The sequence below is a fragment of the Malania oleifera genome, chromosome 2 (assembly GCF_029873635.1).
Source record: "Malania oleifera isolate guangnan ecotype guangnan chromosome 2, ASM2987363v1, whole genome shotgun sequence".
Lineage (NCBI taxonomy): Eukaryota > Viridiplantae > Streptophyta > Magnoliopsida > Santalales > Ximeniaceae > Malania > Malania oleifera.
This window is the reverse complement of record NC_080418.1, coordinates 91173537-91193184: the sequence shown is the minus strand read 5'-3', so window position 1 is coordinate 91193184 and position 19648 is coordinate 91173537. Positions and strand designations below refer to the sequence as shown.

The 19648-nt window shown below is 36.4% G+C and overlaps 1 protein-coding gene across 1 annotated transcript in view; it reads right to left on the bottom strand.

The window, feature by feature from the left end:
- Positions 1–9678: 9678 nt before the first annotated feature.
- LOC131148774 (pentatricopeptide repeat-containing protein At3g59040-like) overlaps positions 9679–19648 on the bottom strand; it is a 65048-nt gene continuing 55078 nt past the window's right edge. The window contains exon 7 of the mRNA XM_058098689.1: positions 9679–10445. Coding sequence (XP_057954672.1) covers positions 9815–10445 — 631 coding nt within the window. The 3' untranslated portion in view covers positions 9679–9814. The remainder of the gene's footprint in view (positions 10446–19648) is intronic.

Genomic DNA, 19648 nt, shown 5'->3' with positions numbered 1-19648 from the left:
GTATCAACAGGTTTGGATTCCAATAGTCAATATCATCTAAAAGATCAAGAACATACTTTTTTGCGACAAGACAATTTCCATAGGAGACCTCGATACTTATAGACCCAAGAAGTACTTCAATGATCCCAAGTCTTTGGTCTAAAATTTAGTCTATAGGAAAAACTTTAAATCCTAGATGTCTTGATCATCATCTCCACTAATCACAATATCATCCACATACACAATAAGCAAAATCCTACCACATAGAATATGACAATAAAATACAAAGTGATCTACTATGCACTGTCGAAGATCAAACTCAAATACTATAGTCTAATATATGAGGAAGGGAGACCAAAGGAGCCTTAGGGAAGATAACTAAATATGAGATTTTACCACCAGAGGATGGGATTTTATTGATGGGAGGACAAGCAGTGAGCATAGTAACACTCCAAAAAATATACTTTGAGGACATTCATTTGAGACAATATCGTAGAAGTGACTTCGAGAATATATCTGTTTTTTCGCTCTAAGTCTCTATTTTGTTCTAAGTTGTGGGCACAAGATGAAAAAAGGATTATAACAAAATTAGTCATATAGGTAGTGAATTGGGTATTGAAGTACTCCTTAGAATTATCACTACAAAATATCATAATACTCTAACTAACGTATCAAATTGGCTCTTTATTTGAAAATAGAAGGCACAAAAGATATTAAACAACTCAGAACGATCTTTTATTAGATACAACCCATTCATCTTAGAATAGTCATCATAAATATAACAAAGTATCAAAAACCCCAATTCGACATGACATGAGTAGGACTCCAAACATTGGAATGGACTAGCATGAAATGACTTACGGTCTATTTGTTAACTCAATAAGCAAAGGAAACACAATGATGACAAGGCTCACACTCAAAATTAGACACAAAACTTAAGGTAGGAACTAATTTTTTTAACTTTTCCATAGACAAAAGACAATGGGTTTAAAGTGTTGTAGTAGTGTTGCACGGGCAATGGAAGGAGAGAGCAACTCAAAGTAGTAAAGTCCACAAGTCTTACGTCCTATGCTAATTGGCTTCCTTGTCTTCAAATCCTAAATAACCACAAAATTAGGAAAGAAGACTACAAACAATTTAGTGACTTTGTAAGCTTACTAATTGACATGAGATCGAAAGTGGACTTAGTAATGTACAAAATAGGGGAGAGAGAGAGAGAGAGAGAGAGAGAGTAGAATTTATTGTTCTTATCCCATTAATTATACCCTAATTTGACAAAACATGAGTAGGCCTCCAAACATTGGAATGGACTAGCGTGAAATGACTAACAGTCTATTTGCTAACTCAGGAAGCAAAGGGAACATGATGATGAAAAGGCTCGAACTCAAGATTAGACACAAAACTTAAGGTAGGAACTAGTTTGCGGCAACAAAGTCAATAATCCAAGGATTAGTGTAAAAGATACTGGATGACATTATATAGAGTATAGGATTACCCTCCTGAGCTAAATATGGAATGTGATGAGACGCTCACTAGGATGCTTGATATTGTAAAACCCTTTAATACTCTTTCTTTATGATTATTTTTTTATTCGAATGCACAGCGAAAACACACACAACTCGAATCCGGATGAAGTAATGCAAGCACTCAACTATGAATATACGGAACAAGCCATCACAATGAGAATAATGGAAAGCAATAAAATCAAAGACACAAGAAATTACATGGTTCAGCAATGTGCCTACGTCCACGGGAGTAAACGACTAATTTTCACTATCATATCGTAAAGCTTACATCAAAGATTACAAAATATGGTTTATATTCTTACCCTATGCGCACAAAAGTCTTAGAATACATGTAAAACACTTCTGCAGCAAATCCCGGAGGAAAAACCTCTGAATCCCTCAATCTACTGATCACCAAATTCAAAAATCAGTAACCTGCGCCGAACGAAATCGTCGACGGTTTTAGGCAAACCATCGACGGTTTGATTTTATAACTAGCCTCCTTATTCTTTGCATCATTATACTTTCCCAGCACATGCATTCCACTCAATATGAGCCACATCTCCAACAATATCCACCTTGGCGAATATTCACCACTTAGGAGAAATATGAAAGCATAACCCGCTGCTCCTCCTGGGACTGTAGATTGGGACCTCCTCCTGTCTAGCACCTGGAGAGGTTGATCAAGTCCAAGCAATGCTTGAACTTGTCAGTTGTGATAGGCTTGGTCATTATATCAGCTGCATTCTCAGACGTGTGAACCTTCTCAATCAGAAGTTCACCTGAATCAACCAGTTCCCTGATCCTATGAAACTGCACATCAATGTGTTTTGTCCTCGCATGATACACCTGGTTTTTCGCCAAATAGATGGCACTCTGACTATCACACTGTAGCCGAACTCCACCTTGCTACACACCCAGCTCCATGACCAATCCTGTGAGCCACAACGCTTCCTTGGCAGCCTCAGCTACTGCCATGTACTCCGACTCAGTAGTAGATAAGGCAACAAGTGACTGCACCATAGACCTCCAATAAATAGGTCCTCCCACAAGGGTGATTACATACCTTGTGGTAGACCTCTTATTATCCAAGTCTCCTACATAGTCAGCATCCACATACTCTACCACTAATGGATCACTCTATTATTTACTGAACATAATGTCATATCCGGTTGTACCCCTCAAGTATATAAGAATCCACTTGACTGCATTCCAATGTTGTTGACCAAGATTCGAAAAGAACTTGCTCACCATGCTGACAGCATGTGCCAGGTTCAGCCTTGTACACACCATGACATACATCAAAAACCCCACTGCAATGGCATTGAGGACTTTCGACATATCACGAACCTCATTGTCTATCTTTGGGCACTGGGCGGTAGACAACCTAAAATGACTTGTTAACGACATACTCACCAATTTAGAATTATTCATGCTAAACCTCTCCAACACCTTCTCCATATATCTGCCCTAAGATAATCACAATCTCCCTGCAACTCTATCCTTGCAAATCTCCATGCCAAGAATCCTCTTGGCTACACCCAAGTCTTTCATGTCAAACTCTTTACCAAACATAGTCTTCAACTGATTCACCTCAATCATGTCTTGTACAACAATCAACACGTTGTCGACATAAAGCAACAAAAATATGAGAGAACCGTCCTCAAGACTCCTCAAATAGACGCAGTAATTGTACTCACACCTTTTGCAGCCGATACGGATCATATAGGCATCAAATCGTTTGTACCACTACCTCAGAGACTGCTTCAACCTGTAAAGTGACTTCTTCAGTTGACAAACCAAGTGCCTTCTGGTTGTGTGATGTAAATCAACTCCTCTAAATCACCATGGAGAAACGCCATCTTTACGTCTATCTGCTCTAGATGCATGTCATATGCGCCTCAAGTCCCAACACTACCTTGATGGAAGTGTGTCTAACCACAGGGGAGAAGATTTCATCACAATCAACTGCTTTCCTCTGCGAGTATCCCTTTGCTACCAAGTGATCCTTGAACTTCTCTCTTTCTTTTTCTGAAACTCCTTCTTTCTTCTTTTACACCCACTTGCATCCAATCACCTTCTTCCTAGTTGGAAGCTCCACCAAGTCTCATTTCTGGTTCTTATGCAGTGATTTCATCTCCTCCACCATAGCGCCCATCCAACTACCTTTCTCCTAGTTGTGCACGACCTCCTGAAAAGCAGTAGGATCCCTGCTGCTGGTGATGAATGCATAAGATACCAGATCGTCAAAATTGTACCTGGGGGGTGGCCTAACGATGTGTCTAGCTCTGTCTACAGCTATACTGCAACATGGCTGCTAGCCATCCAAGCTATAACTCCCTGTGTTCTAAACATCATTATCTCCACCTTGAGTTTCTGACTCCACCTACACCACCTGCTGATCTCTCGAGCTAGAACTCCCTGCATTTCTGCTCTGAGTCCTGAACTTCACCTGCACAACATGCTTGAAATACCTACTACATTTTTCTGGCACTTGTTTCTCTTCTTCTTCCTTAGAATGCCACAACATGGTTTTCTCATGGAAAACCACGTCCCTACTTATCACCACCTTATTTTCCACCAGATCCCACAACTTGAACCCTTTCACTCCTTTCTAATATCCCAAAAAGATGCACGTCTAGACTTTGCCTCAAGTTCTGATCTCTCCTCACCAAGAACGTGTGCATAGGCCAGACACCCAAATACTCTCAATCTAGAGTAGTCTACCTCATTACCTATCCACACCTCCTCAGCAACTTTCCCATCTTGTGATGCCCTTGGTGATCTGTTAACCAAGAAACAAGTCATACTCACCACCTAGGCCCAAAAATTCATAGCAAGTCCAGCATTCAACCTGAGACACCGAGCCCATTCAGCTAGGGTTTGGTTCATCCTTCTTGTCACACCATTTTTTTGTAGTGTCCAGTGTATTGTAAAATGTCTCCTTATGCCATGCTGCTTGCAAACCTCTCTAAAGCTCGAATTCATGTTGTAACAACCCCAAAAATAATATGCATGTAAGTGCAAAAAAATAATTAATTAATTAATTATTATTAATTAAATAATATAATATAATAATATATTAATATAATATGATATAATAATATAATATAATATAATAATTTAATATAATATATATACATAAAGGAGAGACTTCCTGGAGAAGTCCCCCCCTTTTAGCCGAATTCTCTCTCTTTCTCTCTCTCTCATCAATCTCTCTCTTCACTTTCTCTTTCTTCTCTTAATTTTTCTTGCATTTTTTGGCCAACTTGAAAAACGAACATCATTCCCGGGTCCCAGCTTCGCTCTCCAAGGATTTAACCAGAGAGATTTCATTATCCGCACATCTTAGGCACCACTTCAGGGTTAGGGTAAGTGGATTAGATTATGTCAGGTTCTTATTTTAAAAATCTAATCAAATAAATTTGAGTATATGATTATGGGGATATTATTTCAGTTTTTATTTTAAAATTTAGTCGATTAAATTTGGGTATATGATTATGGGGATATTATGTCAGTTTTTATTTTAAAATTTAACTAATTAAATTAGAATATATAATTATGGGGATATTATGTCAGCTTTGATTTAAATATATTTGAGTTAAATTATACTACGGGGAGCTGATCACATTTAGGGTTTTTCAAAATATAGTTTTTTTTAATCTAAATCTACCAACTATATATATATATATATATATATATATATAGAGAGAGAGAGAGAGAGAGAGAGAGAGAGAGAGAGAGAGAGAGAGAAATTTCACAAGCAAGCTATGGAGTTTTAATTATTATATAAATTGTGTGGCATGAGTTATTTTATTGCGTAATTGAGCAAATTTGGAATTTTATGGTATTATATTTATTACATGATTTATGGCAAATATTGAGGTAATTTTATTACAACCTGTTTGTTGAGAAAATGATGGAATTATGATACTGTTTTATTGCATAAATTGCAATTATATGTTTTGAGAACCCTGATGGGTCAGATGTAGTGGATGCTCGGTGTCATAGCTATAGAGGAATATTAGTGTAGCCACACTATTGTTGAAGTGCTGGCGGTGGATAGTCAGTTTGGCCTGAGTAAGGTTGTACCTACCTATTTTCAGACTAGGATGTGGTAGGCAAACTGACCTTACAGACATAAGCTTTTGACTTAGCTTTGGTAGGCCAACCAATGATAAGTTCAGTCTTCGGACCACACAACCCGATCATGAGGGTTAAACATGACGTGCATAAGCCAAAAGGTGTTCTTTTATACATATTTGAATATTTATGTGATTATGTTTATTTGATAGGTTTAAATGATGTTTTGGAGAAAAGTACATATATTTATATATTTATGTGATCAGGGCCATTTATTAGGCCTAAATCATATTTTGAAGGAAAGTATGTTTTTATTTTTTATAATTGATTTACAATTATTCAAATGCAGTTTTATTAAGGTAAAATTTATTAAATGTATTTTTATACTATAAAGCTCATGTCAGTCACACACTAATAATAATCTAGTCCTTACTTACTGAGAGGTGTCTCACCCCATTATTATCTTATATTTCAGATACCTTAAGGAGCATAACCGAAATCAAAGTAGCGTAGTGGAAGCATGGGTGGGATTAGAAAGAGCGGTTTGGATCAAATATAAAATTTGTTATTTTTGCATATTTTAGAATTTCTAAGGATGTGATTAAATTTGATATTGGAGATATTATTGCAATTAAGGATTTTTAGTACTCTGGTATAAATGAATTTGAGGTCTTTCATTGTATAAAATTATGTATAGGTTTGAGTCACTACACGTGTACTCAGTTCTATCGTTTGTCCTAAGGAATCTTTCTCCCGATCTGGTTTTCCACCTTAGCTTTCCACAATTTAAACTTGGAAAACTTCTCTGACTTGTGTCGTGTGAAGTACACCCAAACCTTTCGTAAGTAATCATCGATGAAACTCACGAAGTACACGTCCCCCTCGTGATGCCACTCTCACTGGTGCCCAAACATCCGAATGAATGTAGTCAAGTATTCCCTCCGTCTTGTGCGTGGCTTTCATGAACTGAACCCTATTCTGCTTCCCAAGCACATAGTACTTGCAGAAATTCAGCCTACATGATATGACCCCTTCCAAAATATTTCCATTGTGAAGTTCCTTCATTCAATGCTCACTCATATGCCTTAACCACATATGCCACAAAACGGTACTGTCGGACTCAGACGTTGCGACTACAGCTCCACCTACAACCATAGTACCCAGTAGTGTATTCTCTAGTACTCTCTTCCCCTTCATCATGGTCATAATACTTTTGCTCACCTTCATTACCCCACGTACTTGTAACTAAACTCGTTACAGTATAAGGTGCCTAACGAAATCAGATTCTTCCTCAACTCTGGTATGTGCGGAACATCACATAAAGTCCTCACTACACCAACATACATCTTGATTCTGATATTCCTCATCTCGACAACTTTGCAGGCAGCATCGTTTCCCATCAAAACGAAACTAGAACTCACCAATTTGTAGGTGGTGAACCAGTCTTTGTTAGGCATCATTTGATAAGAGCATACCGAGTCAAGATCCAAGAATTCGTGAACTCGTCTGACCCAGATGAAATTGAGAGCACGTCATCATCACCACTCCCAGAGTCTCATTCTTCCACTACATTCGTCGTGTTTGATAAACCTTCTTTATTTTCATTATTCCCTTTATTCCTCTCCAGACAATCGAATTTTATGTGCCCCTTTTTCCCGCACTTAAAACACCGCACGCCCTTCCACTCCCTAGAATTGGACCAAGCCCTATTGTTACTCGGTCCACCCCGAAACTTGCTCCTCCCACGATCCTGGTTCCCCTTCACCACGAGTCCGTCACCTTAAGCATTTTCGACCTTCTTCCTTTGATGGAAACTCAATAGGGCACACGAGATATCCTCCAACTCCAGAGTTTCTTTCCCCCATGTCGTAGTAGTAATCAGATTCTTATGCGTAGGAGACGTAGGTAGGGAATTTAGCATCATCAGCGCTTTGTTCCTACTACAGACTAAAACCATTGATGGTTTGATATCGAGAGCAAACCGTCACTCATACCATCGACCAAACCGTCAACGGTTTGATCCTACAACTAGTCTCCTTGTTCTTTACATCACTATACTTTCTCGGCACATGTGTTCCCCTCAAGGTCGGCTCTTCACAATATAGGGCTCTAGGCGAATGATTTAATCAAAGACCCTTAATATTTTGTTTAATTTCTATTTTTATTTGAAATTAATTTTTCTAACTTTTTGAGATGCAAAATCACTAATTAAAGTTTTATATTCAAAATTATGGTTGATGAAAATTACAAAAAATCGAAGGTTCGAAGATGATGAACACAAGAGCCGGAGCAAAAATCATAGAGAGACCGAAAGATGAGAGTAAGAGAGTGTGAGAGATGGAAAGATTTTTTTAGAGAGGCTAAAAGAAAGAAATGAGAGTAATAGATAATTAGAAATATAATAAAGTTATTAGTTGAGAAGTCAATGAGACTTGAAAAAAGAAAAAGAATTAAATTGCATTTATTTTATATTTTAAAAAATAATTTCATTTATTTGTTAGTTGGGAAGTCAATGTATGGGAAGAGAGCAAAATAAATAATGTTAACATTATTTAATTAAAAAAAAAAAATTTGGGGTCCCAAGAATATATTATTACATTAAAAAAAAATTTAGGGGTCCCAAAATTTTTGGGGCCCTGAGCGAGCACCTCAGCTGCCTAATGGAAGAGCCGGCTCTAGTTCCACTCAATATGAATCACGTATCCAACAATAATACACTATTCATTTTTGGAATTTAGTGTCACTATTCCAATGCGCACAATCTCCAATTCTCTTGGAACTCCAAAAATGGACTCCCGTGCTGGCAAAACAACCACAAACGAATCAACCACAAATGAGTCACCAATCATCGGACATAGCGCTATGACAACTCCCAGAAAAAAGACTACAAACATTGCCACCTACGGAAGGCACCAATCGATCATATTAATAATACTGAAGAACAACCAACGAAATTTTGGCACAAGTTATTAATAGAAAAAGGCTGAGTCTTTGAACCAAAGAAAAAAAAAACATGGTCAACCACTTGAGAAGGATCTAAAGCATTCTTAAGGAAATCGTAAGCAAAACTAACCAAAAAAAAGGTCGTATGTGTCGTGGGGACAAACTTGCGACAATTGGCCAGTGCATGAGGGCACATGAGTGGCCCTCCAACAACAAAATTTTACCCTTTTACAAATCACAGGTTTCTATGGATGATTATGGTGTTGGTTTTGTGAAATACAAAAGGGTTAGTAAAATTATAAAGAAGACAATGTTGTCTGGGAAGTTTCTAGCACCTTATTGAATTGTTTATAACCACCAAATAGGTTTGGATGATCCTTCTATAACGATATGTTTGAATAGGGCTATCAAGTTTGGTGTTAGGTTTGCCGGTATGATTTAGGTCAAAACTTATTCTAATATTATGTCGAATAATTGGGTAAAATAGAAGACTTGCATTAATAATAGGTCTCTTCTTCCATTCACAATATATGTCAAATACATTCCAATAATCATAATACCCTTACTAACTCATAGAGTCATACTAACATAACCCTAAGACATACTAATAGTGCTAACTGACCATAATAATCATTAATAGTTATAGAAATGTCAAATTGTTCTTCAATTTTGTAAGATTGGTATTATAAAGATTAAAAAAAAAAAAAAATAGACTTGTTTAATTGCAAAAAGCAATTTTTATTTTTCATTTCTAGATTTCTAAATAATTATAAAATCACACCATATTTTCCAACATTTCAAAAATTATATGGGAAATTAAAGATCCAAAAAATTGTTTACTTTTTCATACAAATTTTAAAAATTAAAAATCAAACTGACATTTTTGTGTTTATTTAAAAATTGAAAATGAAAAATGAAAATTTTGACAAATGAATATTGTCAAAACAAAAATATCCCAATTTTTCATAAAAAACACATTTACAAAACTGAAAAAAAAAATTTTAATTTTTTTGTAATTTTTTTGAAAAGAATATATATTTACAACTAAATGAGCCAAAGTTCAGCCAAATCCTTCTTCAAATATAATAAGCCGCAGCTGCATTCACCCCAAATGGAATGATGCTGCAAAAAAAGATGATTCCTTACTTCCGTGGGAAGGCAAATGGAGTTTGCTACAAACACCACTAAAAATTACAATTGCATATATATAATCCCTCAATACTCACAAGATTCAACAGCGCTCTAACCTCATTGAAATATAATTTTCAAGCTTTATGGCAAGCGTAATATGACAAATATTGAATTTACAAATTACATAATGCGGGAAAATGCACGTCACTTTGATTTTGTTGATAATCGCCATCATAAACTGTAAAATCATCCTGCTTGTCTTCGAAAGGTACATTATGCACAGCATTATCATTTTCAACAGTATCATCCTCGTCGTCATCATCATCACTGTTGTCATCATCATCATCACTGTTGTCATCGACATTTGAAATCTCATCAATCATTTTGTCATCGGGTAGCAGCCCCACAAGCTCTTTAGCTTCCTTCTGCTCTTCCGCTGTTTTTGCCAAAGACACAAAGACATTTTTTGCTTTTTGGTCTGGAGGCACCGCCGATGATACCATTTCTTTATACCAAATAACAGCACTGCCAAAATCTCCACTCCTGCCATACGCATCCATGATTATAGTATAGATTGTCTGATTCGCTTTAATATCAGATTCCCGCATTTCCTCATATTTCTCCATCATCTTCTCAAAACAATTTGCCTTAGCATACCCTTTTATCAATGTACCATAAGTAACAACATTGGGTTCAAATCCATCTTGTTTCAGTCGTCTGAAGAATTTCTCAGCACCATCCATGTCAGCAGCATTGACATAAGCGGATAACATTGTAGTGTAAGAGCAAAGATCCGGGTAGTACCTGTAAAAAAATACACTGCTAAGAGCAGTGCAGTAGATCTACACATGCACACACATGGATATGTATACTTATAACATGCCAATTTCCAGCACATACTTTACATGCATAGCATCCCTCCGGTTGGAACTCAGTAACAGGCCACCATACAACCAATCTAGTAAAATTCCAAGCAAGAAACAATTAAAATACAGGACTAAGCAACCAGCAGGCCCACCCAAAACAAGAAAACTTCAGAACAGAACCCAAAAGCATGCAGCCCCAAACAAACACACACTAGAACATAGAACTCAGATGCTAAACCCAAGGCACAACCTTATGCAAATCTCAATTTCAATACTATCTGAAATGTTTCCATCAGTCTCATGCAAAGCCCTGTTATGAGCTTTAAAAACAATTAAATTTATTTCAAATCAAGTATGAACTGTGGCAGATAAGATTGCTTTCTACTGCTATTGTTTTCCCCTGCATCATGCCCATTATGTCTCAATAGCCATTTTTCTGTTTCCCAAAAGACCTCTCCCGATGGAAACAAAGTTCAGAATCCAGAGCAGCCTCCACATCCTATAAGTAGCCCAACTGAGCAACAATTCCAAAACCAGGTGGTTCCTGCCTGAATGTCTAAGACACGTATTAAGGAAAAGGGAGCTAAACATACTTTCCTCGTGTGCCCTGCCTATAGGCTGATATACTTTCCACATAGCTGCACAGGGAGGATAGTTCATATGATAAAGAGCTAAACATATGAGCAGAGTATGATTTTGTAAGAACAAACAGTAGAAATTCAAGATCCTTCCCTCTATCAAGAGATCATGAGTAAACATTTGTTTCTAAGAGCTATCTCTGGGTCGGAGCATAAAACACTCATTTCACAGCAAATGCCTTCAAGAAACCATAGAAAGAGAGCTTAAGAATTTCAAGGCATTCCTGATGTTTAAACTCCTCTTTTTTTTTTTTTGCTTCAGACCCAGTTATTTCATCTTCATTGTGCATACTAAAAACAATCAATGTACAGATTGAATAATGCAGATGGAAATTCAGTTAACAGAACTGAAATAATGACATAAAGCTACTTGATCTCATTGTTGGAAAAACTGGAATATATAGGATGGATAGGTCATAGCCTCAATAGGATCTTGAGGCTGCGCCAGTAGACCAAGGAGAAGAGAAGAAAGGGGGGATTGATTTTTGTTTCTTTTTCGGAAGAAGCAAAAAGAAAGAGAGAAGTTACCCTCACAATAGGATCACAAAATACTCAAAGATACAAACTATATCTAAAATAGTGAATTACAACTGCTTGAAAAATAAAATGAGGGTTACTAGGGGAACAAATCCAACAAAATAAAACTAAATCCTAAATAGAAATAACAAATAAGTATAAAGTAATCACTAATTTTCCAAACAACCATGAGCAAGTTCTTGTCACCAAGATAGCTCATTCTTGGGGGTGGACTCATGGTACTCAACTTAGGCTTCCAAAAGTTACTGCATGTATCAAGCAAAATATATGTTCTTGTCCTACATCAATTCCCCAACACTTGAACTCAAATTTGGTGAGTTAGGAGCACAAGTAAGAAACATAAGGAAAACCTCTTTGAATGAATTCTGATTCTGATTCAGTGTCTTGTCACTTGTGGGTGTCGCACAAGTGATAGAATAGCCCCCATCAGCGGTGAAGGAATACAAGCCGCCATATCTGGCATTTGTGCATTGTGATATCAAACCTGTAACCTTCCTAGAAATATATGAAGAGCTTGTGAGGCCAAATATGACACTTTCGTCTGCTTGAGGCTCCCAATAGTGGGTGTGATTGTACATAGGATTTATCAACCTTCAACTTCATATTTTTAATCAAGATAACCAAAAATGGTCCATGACATGGTTCGACCTTCACTCCCACCTTCTTTACAATGATGCCATCAAAATATCACATTAGCAATTCCCAGTATCACTCACCAATGAACAAATTTGTCCACAACTCTAGTTTGAAAGATTTATGGCCAAATAACACCAACTAATTTGGGAGTGCTTGTTCTCCTTTCAAACCTTTTTTTTCAATCACAACTGCAGACTTAATAGGCAATGAAAAAAAAATGAAGATCATACCCTGAGAAACAACACTTATTCTAAAATTGAACTGCCACTTGACTAGCCTCAGATGAATGGAGTACACCAGGAGGCAGCTTGCTCAAAACCTAATAACTCGCATGGGCTTAAACACTTAATAAGTAGTCTTCTTTACTTCATCTTCCATATGATAGCCACTCCAATTGCACCTCCCATGGCATAAAGTAGAATTGCAGCTAAGGCAGAAGAATCTGAGTTTGGTCCCTGCCAATACATTGAGGTCACCACATCCTCATTCCATAAAAATTAGGATCTTGCCACCAAGCTGCAGAATTCGCAGTGTATTCTTCAACAAACATACTCCCAAGCACCAAGCAAATGAAAGTTAGATGAATTTGGTCATATCATTTTTCATGCCCCCATAATTTAATACTAGAATAGTGCATTTGTTGGTGCTTGGGCCACCAAATTTAAATTGTTCCCCCTTCTTTGCCTCAGGAAAGCTTCTGTGCATCAGAAAATGCATAATTTCATCGGCAAATCTCAGAAAATGAAATGGTACCCCTAAAAGTAGGCATCTGGGGAAAGAGATAAAGGGACTTGTTTCTCTTCTAGAGAAATGACGCAATGACACGCTTCCCCAGCCCTTTTTTCGTCTAACTAAGACATGTTTAGCCTACGAAAGTGGCCTTAGCCATCTATAGAAGCCACCTACATGAAAGCAGTCCTCCCTCACCATTGATAGCTCCAACAACACCATGCAGGAAAAGGAAAATTGAACATGAGAGAAATCAGCAGAAGGAAAGAAAGAAAGGAGAATCACAGATGATTCTAAATATTCAATTCACTTCAAACAAAAGCTCCTAATCCATTACATAGGACAGGAATTTAAGGAATCAATATACTTGGGAAACAAGAAAATAAAGATTACCAAAATTAATAATTACTAGGATACTTCTTTCCTAATGAATAAAACCCTATAATCTACCAGCTCATGACCCGGAAAAAAAACTACTAAGAAAATTCTATAGAAATAGAAAAATCCTAGAGAATGAAAAATTACAAGACCTTGCCCAAAAATTTCAAAAATTCCAAACGTGTTAAGTCTGCATTGCAGGCCTCATCCATTACACTATCATTGTCATCTAGTTGGTGAAAAGTCAACCTCAAGTTTTAGAATACAGAAGAATAAAATTCCGTAGGCTTGTCAAGACATATGAGCCAGGAAGTAGCCGCTTCCCTTTACAAAGTTCGCAAAAAAAAGAGTGAATTTTGAAGACTAAGTTAAGCTAAAATAGTTGCCAGGAGCAATATACTTTGCATATGGAACCTTCATGAATAACTTCAGTCTAACACTTGAGGCTTTGCAATTTTAACTGGATCTTTGTCGCATGACCTTTTATTTTTTCTCTTCATTCTTTTTTCGCTCATTTAAAAAATCTTCAAAAGACACATTGGCTAGATATCATCACATCTTAGGAAGACCTGCATTGATTATACTCTTGACTAAACATTGAGCAACAGGAAAAATGTATTTGTTGTCAGGTTTCACATTTGAGAAAAGAGTGCACAGAAATGTACTAATATGGCATCAGTTCCCTCTAAGACAATAGTTACAATTTTCTTCACGGCCAAAAAATGCTTGCCTGGAATAATATTCTCTAATGGATGCAAGTCAACAATGGAACATACCAAGGACCAATGCATCACATTCATGATCTAACATAGCAAGAGAAGGCTTATGTATGGCCACATTTTCAAGAATTAAGATCCTCTTGTAGTATGAATGACAAGGTCCATCACGAAAATCTTCTAAAGTAAACACAATCAATTCAAACACCTCTTCCACTTTGGCATCAGGATAAAGAATATCTGTGGTTGTGATAACCATAATTCACTAAAGCAAGCAGCAACAGCAACCTTAACATCTAGATCCGAGTGCCTCAAAAGGTCATCACTGACTAATTCTTGAATTAATGTAGGAGGAGCATTCTTAGTGGTTTAGGTGAGAATTGCCCTGTTTGCATTAAGAAGCCTCAACTTGATTTTATAGGAAAGAGATCATCAACCGAAAATGGAGGGGTATATGCAATCCCCCACCTTCATGAACTGCTATTTGGTTCCCCTCTCCCATAGACAGTGGGGTGTTTAGGAATACATTTTCCTTTTTTCTTTTTTTTTCTTTCTAAGTTTGACTTGAATTTGAAGATGGATTCCATGTGAGGTCATTGATTTTAACAGCAATGGATTCTGATTGAGGGCTGTGCCAGAGTAATAGGCTGCATGCAACACATCTGGGATTTATTGGGCTGGATGGCGGAATGAGTCCATTTCAGTGTCACAAACTTTTTGTTTTCACACCAGAGGGCTCTCAACAATCTTTATGTTATGAAAAAGTACGAAAATAAATATAAATAAAGAAGAAGTCATGGAATGTCTATAGCACTCGTGTAAGAAATAGGTTAAACAGCTTTTAAGTAGGCTCAACTAAAGGAAATAAGTTTTAGGGTTCACATCAAAGTTTCAGAGCCTAGTTGGTCATTTACTCCTTGCAGATTAGGATTTCTTTCATTTTGTTCCTCACAGCTTCCCAATCTGCGCTTCCCCTGCACAGCTGTATCTCTCTCTATCGAGCCTCAGAGTAGGATTTTTTTCATTTTGTTCCCACAGCTCCCCAGCCTGCGCTTCCCCTGCATGGCTGCATCCCTCTCTCTCTCTCTCTCAAGCCTAGTCAAGCTTTAACGTATCACATTAATCTATTGATGCATTTGAATTTTCAGCTTAGTTTTTCTAGACTAACTGAAAAGTAAAACAATATTTTTCTGCTAGACAGTTTGTGTATACACTGTTCACAATAGACTGATACAGTGTTGGATAAAGAAATTGAGGCACAAGGTGTGTTCGAAATTGAAAATAATGAGATTGCCAGTGAGGGTGCTGCCAATGAAAATACAAGTCAAGATGTTGATGAGGAGGAGGATGATTAAAGTAGAAAGACAGCAAAGATATCTGAAGTTTGGCAAGAATTTAAAGAAATTGATCTTGTCTAACGGTACTAAGAAAGCATTAGCTCATTTGGGGAGATGCTTGAAGACATGTCTAAAGAAAAGAATTATTCTAAAGCAAACAAAATAAAATTAATTTTATGTCATCTAAATCAACTCGCAAGTCACAATAAGGAGAAAATGGGAGGGGCTAGTGCTTTACATGATGTTGACTTTGACATGGAAAAGATGAGAGAGGGTGCATCTCATTGAAAACTCATGCATGAGCATCCCTTTTCAATTTTGTAGGAGGAATGCTTTGACATGATGCAAAAGCGTGGAATGCCCGAATGGCAAAAGATTTCACATCCATCCTGTAGAAATGATTGTTTTAAAGTGTGTGAGGCTGAGAAGAAGAAATTGAATCCATTATTGAGGAATGTCAAACAAAATTAGCTGGACAACTGATTTGTGGTGCTCAAAACCACAAAAGATTGAGTATTTTCATTGATGCGTGTTCTCCACTTTGTTCACCTACCTCCTCCTCATGGTATTGAATTAGCCAATGCTATTTACAAGTGTTTGATTGAATTGAGGTTGAGAATAAATTAAGTTTCAAAACTGATGTATAAAAAATTAGTTTTCTATTATTTTTAAAATGATACATAATTTTAACATATAAGTCAACATATATTTTTCCTTCCTATATCTATCTTTTGTATATCTACGCCATTTCAATGGATAATTCCAGTGCCAATGATTGTTGTATTCGAATTCTAAAAGACACATTCTCAAGAAATAAGGGGGCTACTTTTTGGTATCACTATCAAAAATTATGAAAACAAAAATAAGAAACAAAAACTATTAATGTTTATAAAATTAATACAAATTAAAACCTTGATTGAAACAAATTCCATTTATCCTTGAATAAAATAACAAATAAAAAATATGATTTAAAAACAATAAAAAATAAAAAATAAACCTAAAAATTATTATAGTTAAAAATAAATTATTATAATTATTTTACTTAATTATTATATTTCAAAATCACTTTTAAGTGCTACAGGAACAATCTTATTGCACATGAAAATAGAAAAATAGTAAAAATATTTTTTAAACGATTTTTTTCCAAAACTATAGAAATTTTATGGATATATTTTTAATCATATTTTAAATTCATATAGTCATTTTATTTTTATTTTAATTAAAATTATGTATAAAATGAACGATTTAGTTCACAATTGTTAATTATGCATATTAAAGTATTCTAACAATATGTTACCATTTTCAATTTTTTGAGAATAGATGAAAACCGACAACAGAAATAGAAAGCTGGAAACATTATAAAAGCGTTGTCATAATATGTTTCCTTTCTGTATAGAAACGAAAATAGAAAATAAAAAAATAAAAAATGATACCAACAAGTCCTAACTAGTTGGTTTGTGGGGGTTAGATTGCGCTCACATTTTAAATATTATGATTCAATATGGTCTTCAAGAAATAAAAGAAGCTACTAAGGATATTCATAGACCTGGCAAAATAGATACAAATCCGTTAATCCGAACTGAATCCGACCCGCTTTAACCGACTTATAATTGAACCTCTTGTTAAATGAGTCGAATATGGCTTTACATTTTATATTCGCCACATCAACGGGCTGATTCAAGTTTATCCGATGGATATTCGTCAATCCACTTAAAGCCCAATAACCAATTTAACCCATAAATCCCAACAACACCCAACCCACCCAGCCGGACCCAGGAAGCAAGTCAGCCCACGCACACCAAGCATGCAGCCGCGCCCCCCGGCCCAGCCCACTTTCAAAATTCAGTAACTATAGAGTGTACGGTGTACAGTGTACTCATCACTCTGAATCAGTTCATTTTCGTTTAGTAGGTGCAGGTTTTTGGCATTTAGACTTAGGGTTCCATTTGAACCATTTTCAACCTCGTTTTCCTGGCAAAATCGTAATCGTTGTCACCGTCGCTGACTCGCTGCCAATCACTCACTGCTTCAAGAATCACGCCTTCAATTTTGTCTCTACTCTGTAGTCTATTCACTGCTTCACGACTCACGGCTCACGCCTTCACAGCCTCTTGATCGTGTAGCCCACACTGCCAACATTGTCAGCGCCCAGTAGTACCCTATTCTTTCTCCTTGCAAAATCCTAGCCTTGAAGACGACGTGCCGAAGTGCCAACTGCCGAACCAAGTTCAACACTCTCTCTTGTAAATTAATTTCCCTTTTTCATTACTATCTGATAGAAATTTGGAAGATTCCATGTTTTTTTTTATCTCTCTACGCGTGTGTGTTTCCCCCTCTCTCCCCCCGGTACACACCCCATCCCTATATGACCTAGAAGAGGCTTGGGAATAACTTCTCTTCATGATAGGGTTGGTGGAGGCTCCATCATGGAGCATTGTCTACCCAAACCCTGGATTTGGGGATCTCATTTTATCTTATGTTCCCTACTGTTAGTCTTTGTTCTTAGATTTAGACTTCTAAAATTTTTACTGTCTGCCCAAACCATTTTGAGAAATTATTATTCCGAGTCCCAAAATCATGGGATTCATCACATGTAAATTTTTTTTAATTCTTTCATGCTCAGACCATATTTGTGGAGATTTAATGTAAAATTAGGGGTGATATAATTTCCTTTCCTTCGTCTTCTTCTTCTTCTTCTTCTTCTTCTTTGGCAATTGGTGAAATTTTTTGTTGTTTGTTGTTGCTTGTTGGGCAATTCAGACGATCCAGTTGAATTCAAAAATGGATTTGTGGTTGATTATTTTGGAAGATGCATGAAACGACTTCTTTTTAGTTTGATGTCTTGTAGAAGTTTTGGGGCTTCGGATTTTAGTAGATGACCTGATTAGTAGATGATTAGAAAAGTTAATACACAAACTAATCGCAAGTTGTCGAATACAACTTCAATTATTATGACACAAAATAAATTATTAATAAAAGAATAATAAAATTATATTTGAGAATGGCGGATTATCCGCCATCCACCATGAATTATCCGACCCAAACCGCAACCAATCCGCCACTTAAACGAGTCAAATATGGATTATGATTTCTTCACCCGATAATCCGCCTAATCTGCCATGGATTATATGACGCGATCCGCATTGCCAAGTCTAGATATTCATGAAAGTGTGGGTTATACTAATGAAAATAAGGTAAGGATAAAGAATTAAAGATATTCTATAAGATTGTGCAAAAGTTACAGCTGCCACATCGTAAGTTGATTCTCAATTTCAAAACACATTGAAATCAACTTATGAGATGGTTACAACAATTCAGTTTAAAGGAGTTGTTTCTTAGATTCCAAGATCAGCCCTATAATTCGTTATCCAAAGAAAGAAGATTGGGAAAAGGCTAAGAAAGCCAGTGAAATTCTAGAAGTGTTTAGGGCCTGTTTAGTCATGGAAAACAGCTTTCATTTTCCATCATTAGTTTTCCAAAGAATTATTACAAAAAAAAAAAATCTAATTTTTATTTTTATAATATTTGTATAAAATATGAAAAACTCAATTTTCAAATAATTACAAAAATACCACCTTGTTTTCCAATTTTCTGAACTTGTATAGAAAAGTTGGAAAACATCTTTTCATTATTTTCTAGATTTCTGATTTCTTACTCTTAGTTTAAGAGCATGGAATTTAGATTTTGGATTTGGGTTTGTGTGGATATGACAAAGGAAGTATAAAATTGAAATGATAGTTCCTTATATCTCTTGAAACTCAGGGTTAGTGTGCAGCTTACTTGATGGAGCATTGAGTCCCCTCCTTCCCTCATGTTTTCCTTAATATTCTCCCAAACATTCTCATTATCTTTCTCAACAGATGGATCCATTGGTATTTGATCTCCCCCATCATTTCCGAAATCATAGTCATCATCAACAAAATCCTAAATGAATAATGCAAACATGTAACCTGAATCATTTGTTTATGAGTGCTACAGGTTGGAGACATTCATAAGAATATAAGGACATGTGATAAACCCAATCAATGGGCCAAGATTGTGGCCATAGTGCAGCCCCCAAATCAACCAAAGCTCCAAAAAAGCAGAAGGCAAACAATGAGGAGAAAGGAGCTAAAAGAATTGGAGACTTCCAAGAAGATGTCCAAGCAGGGAGTGAAAATGACATGCACA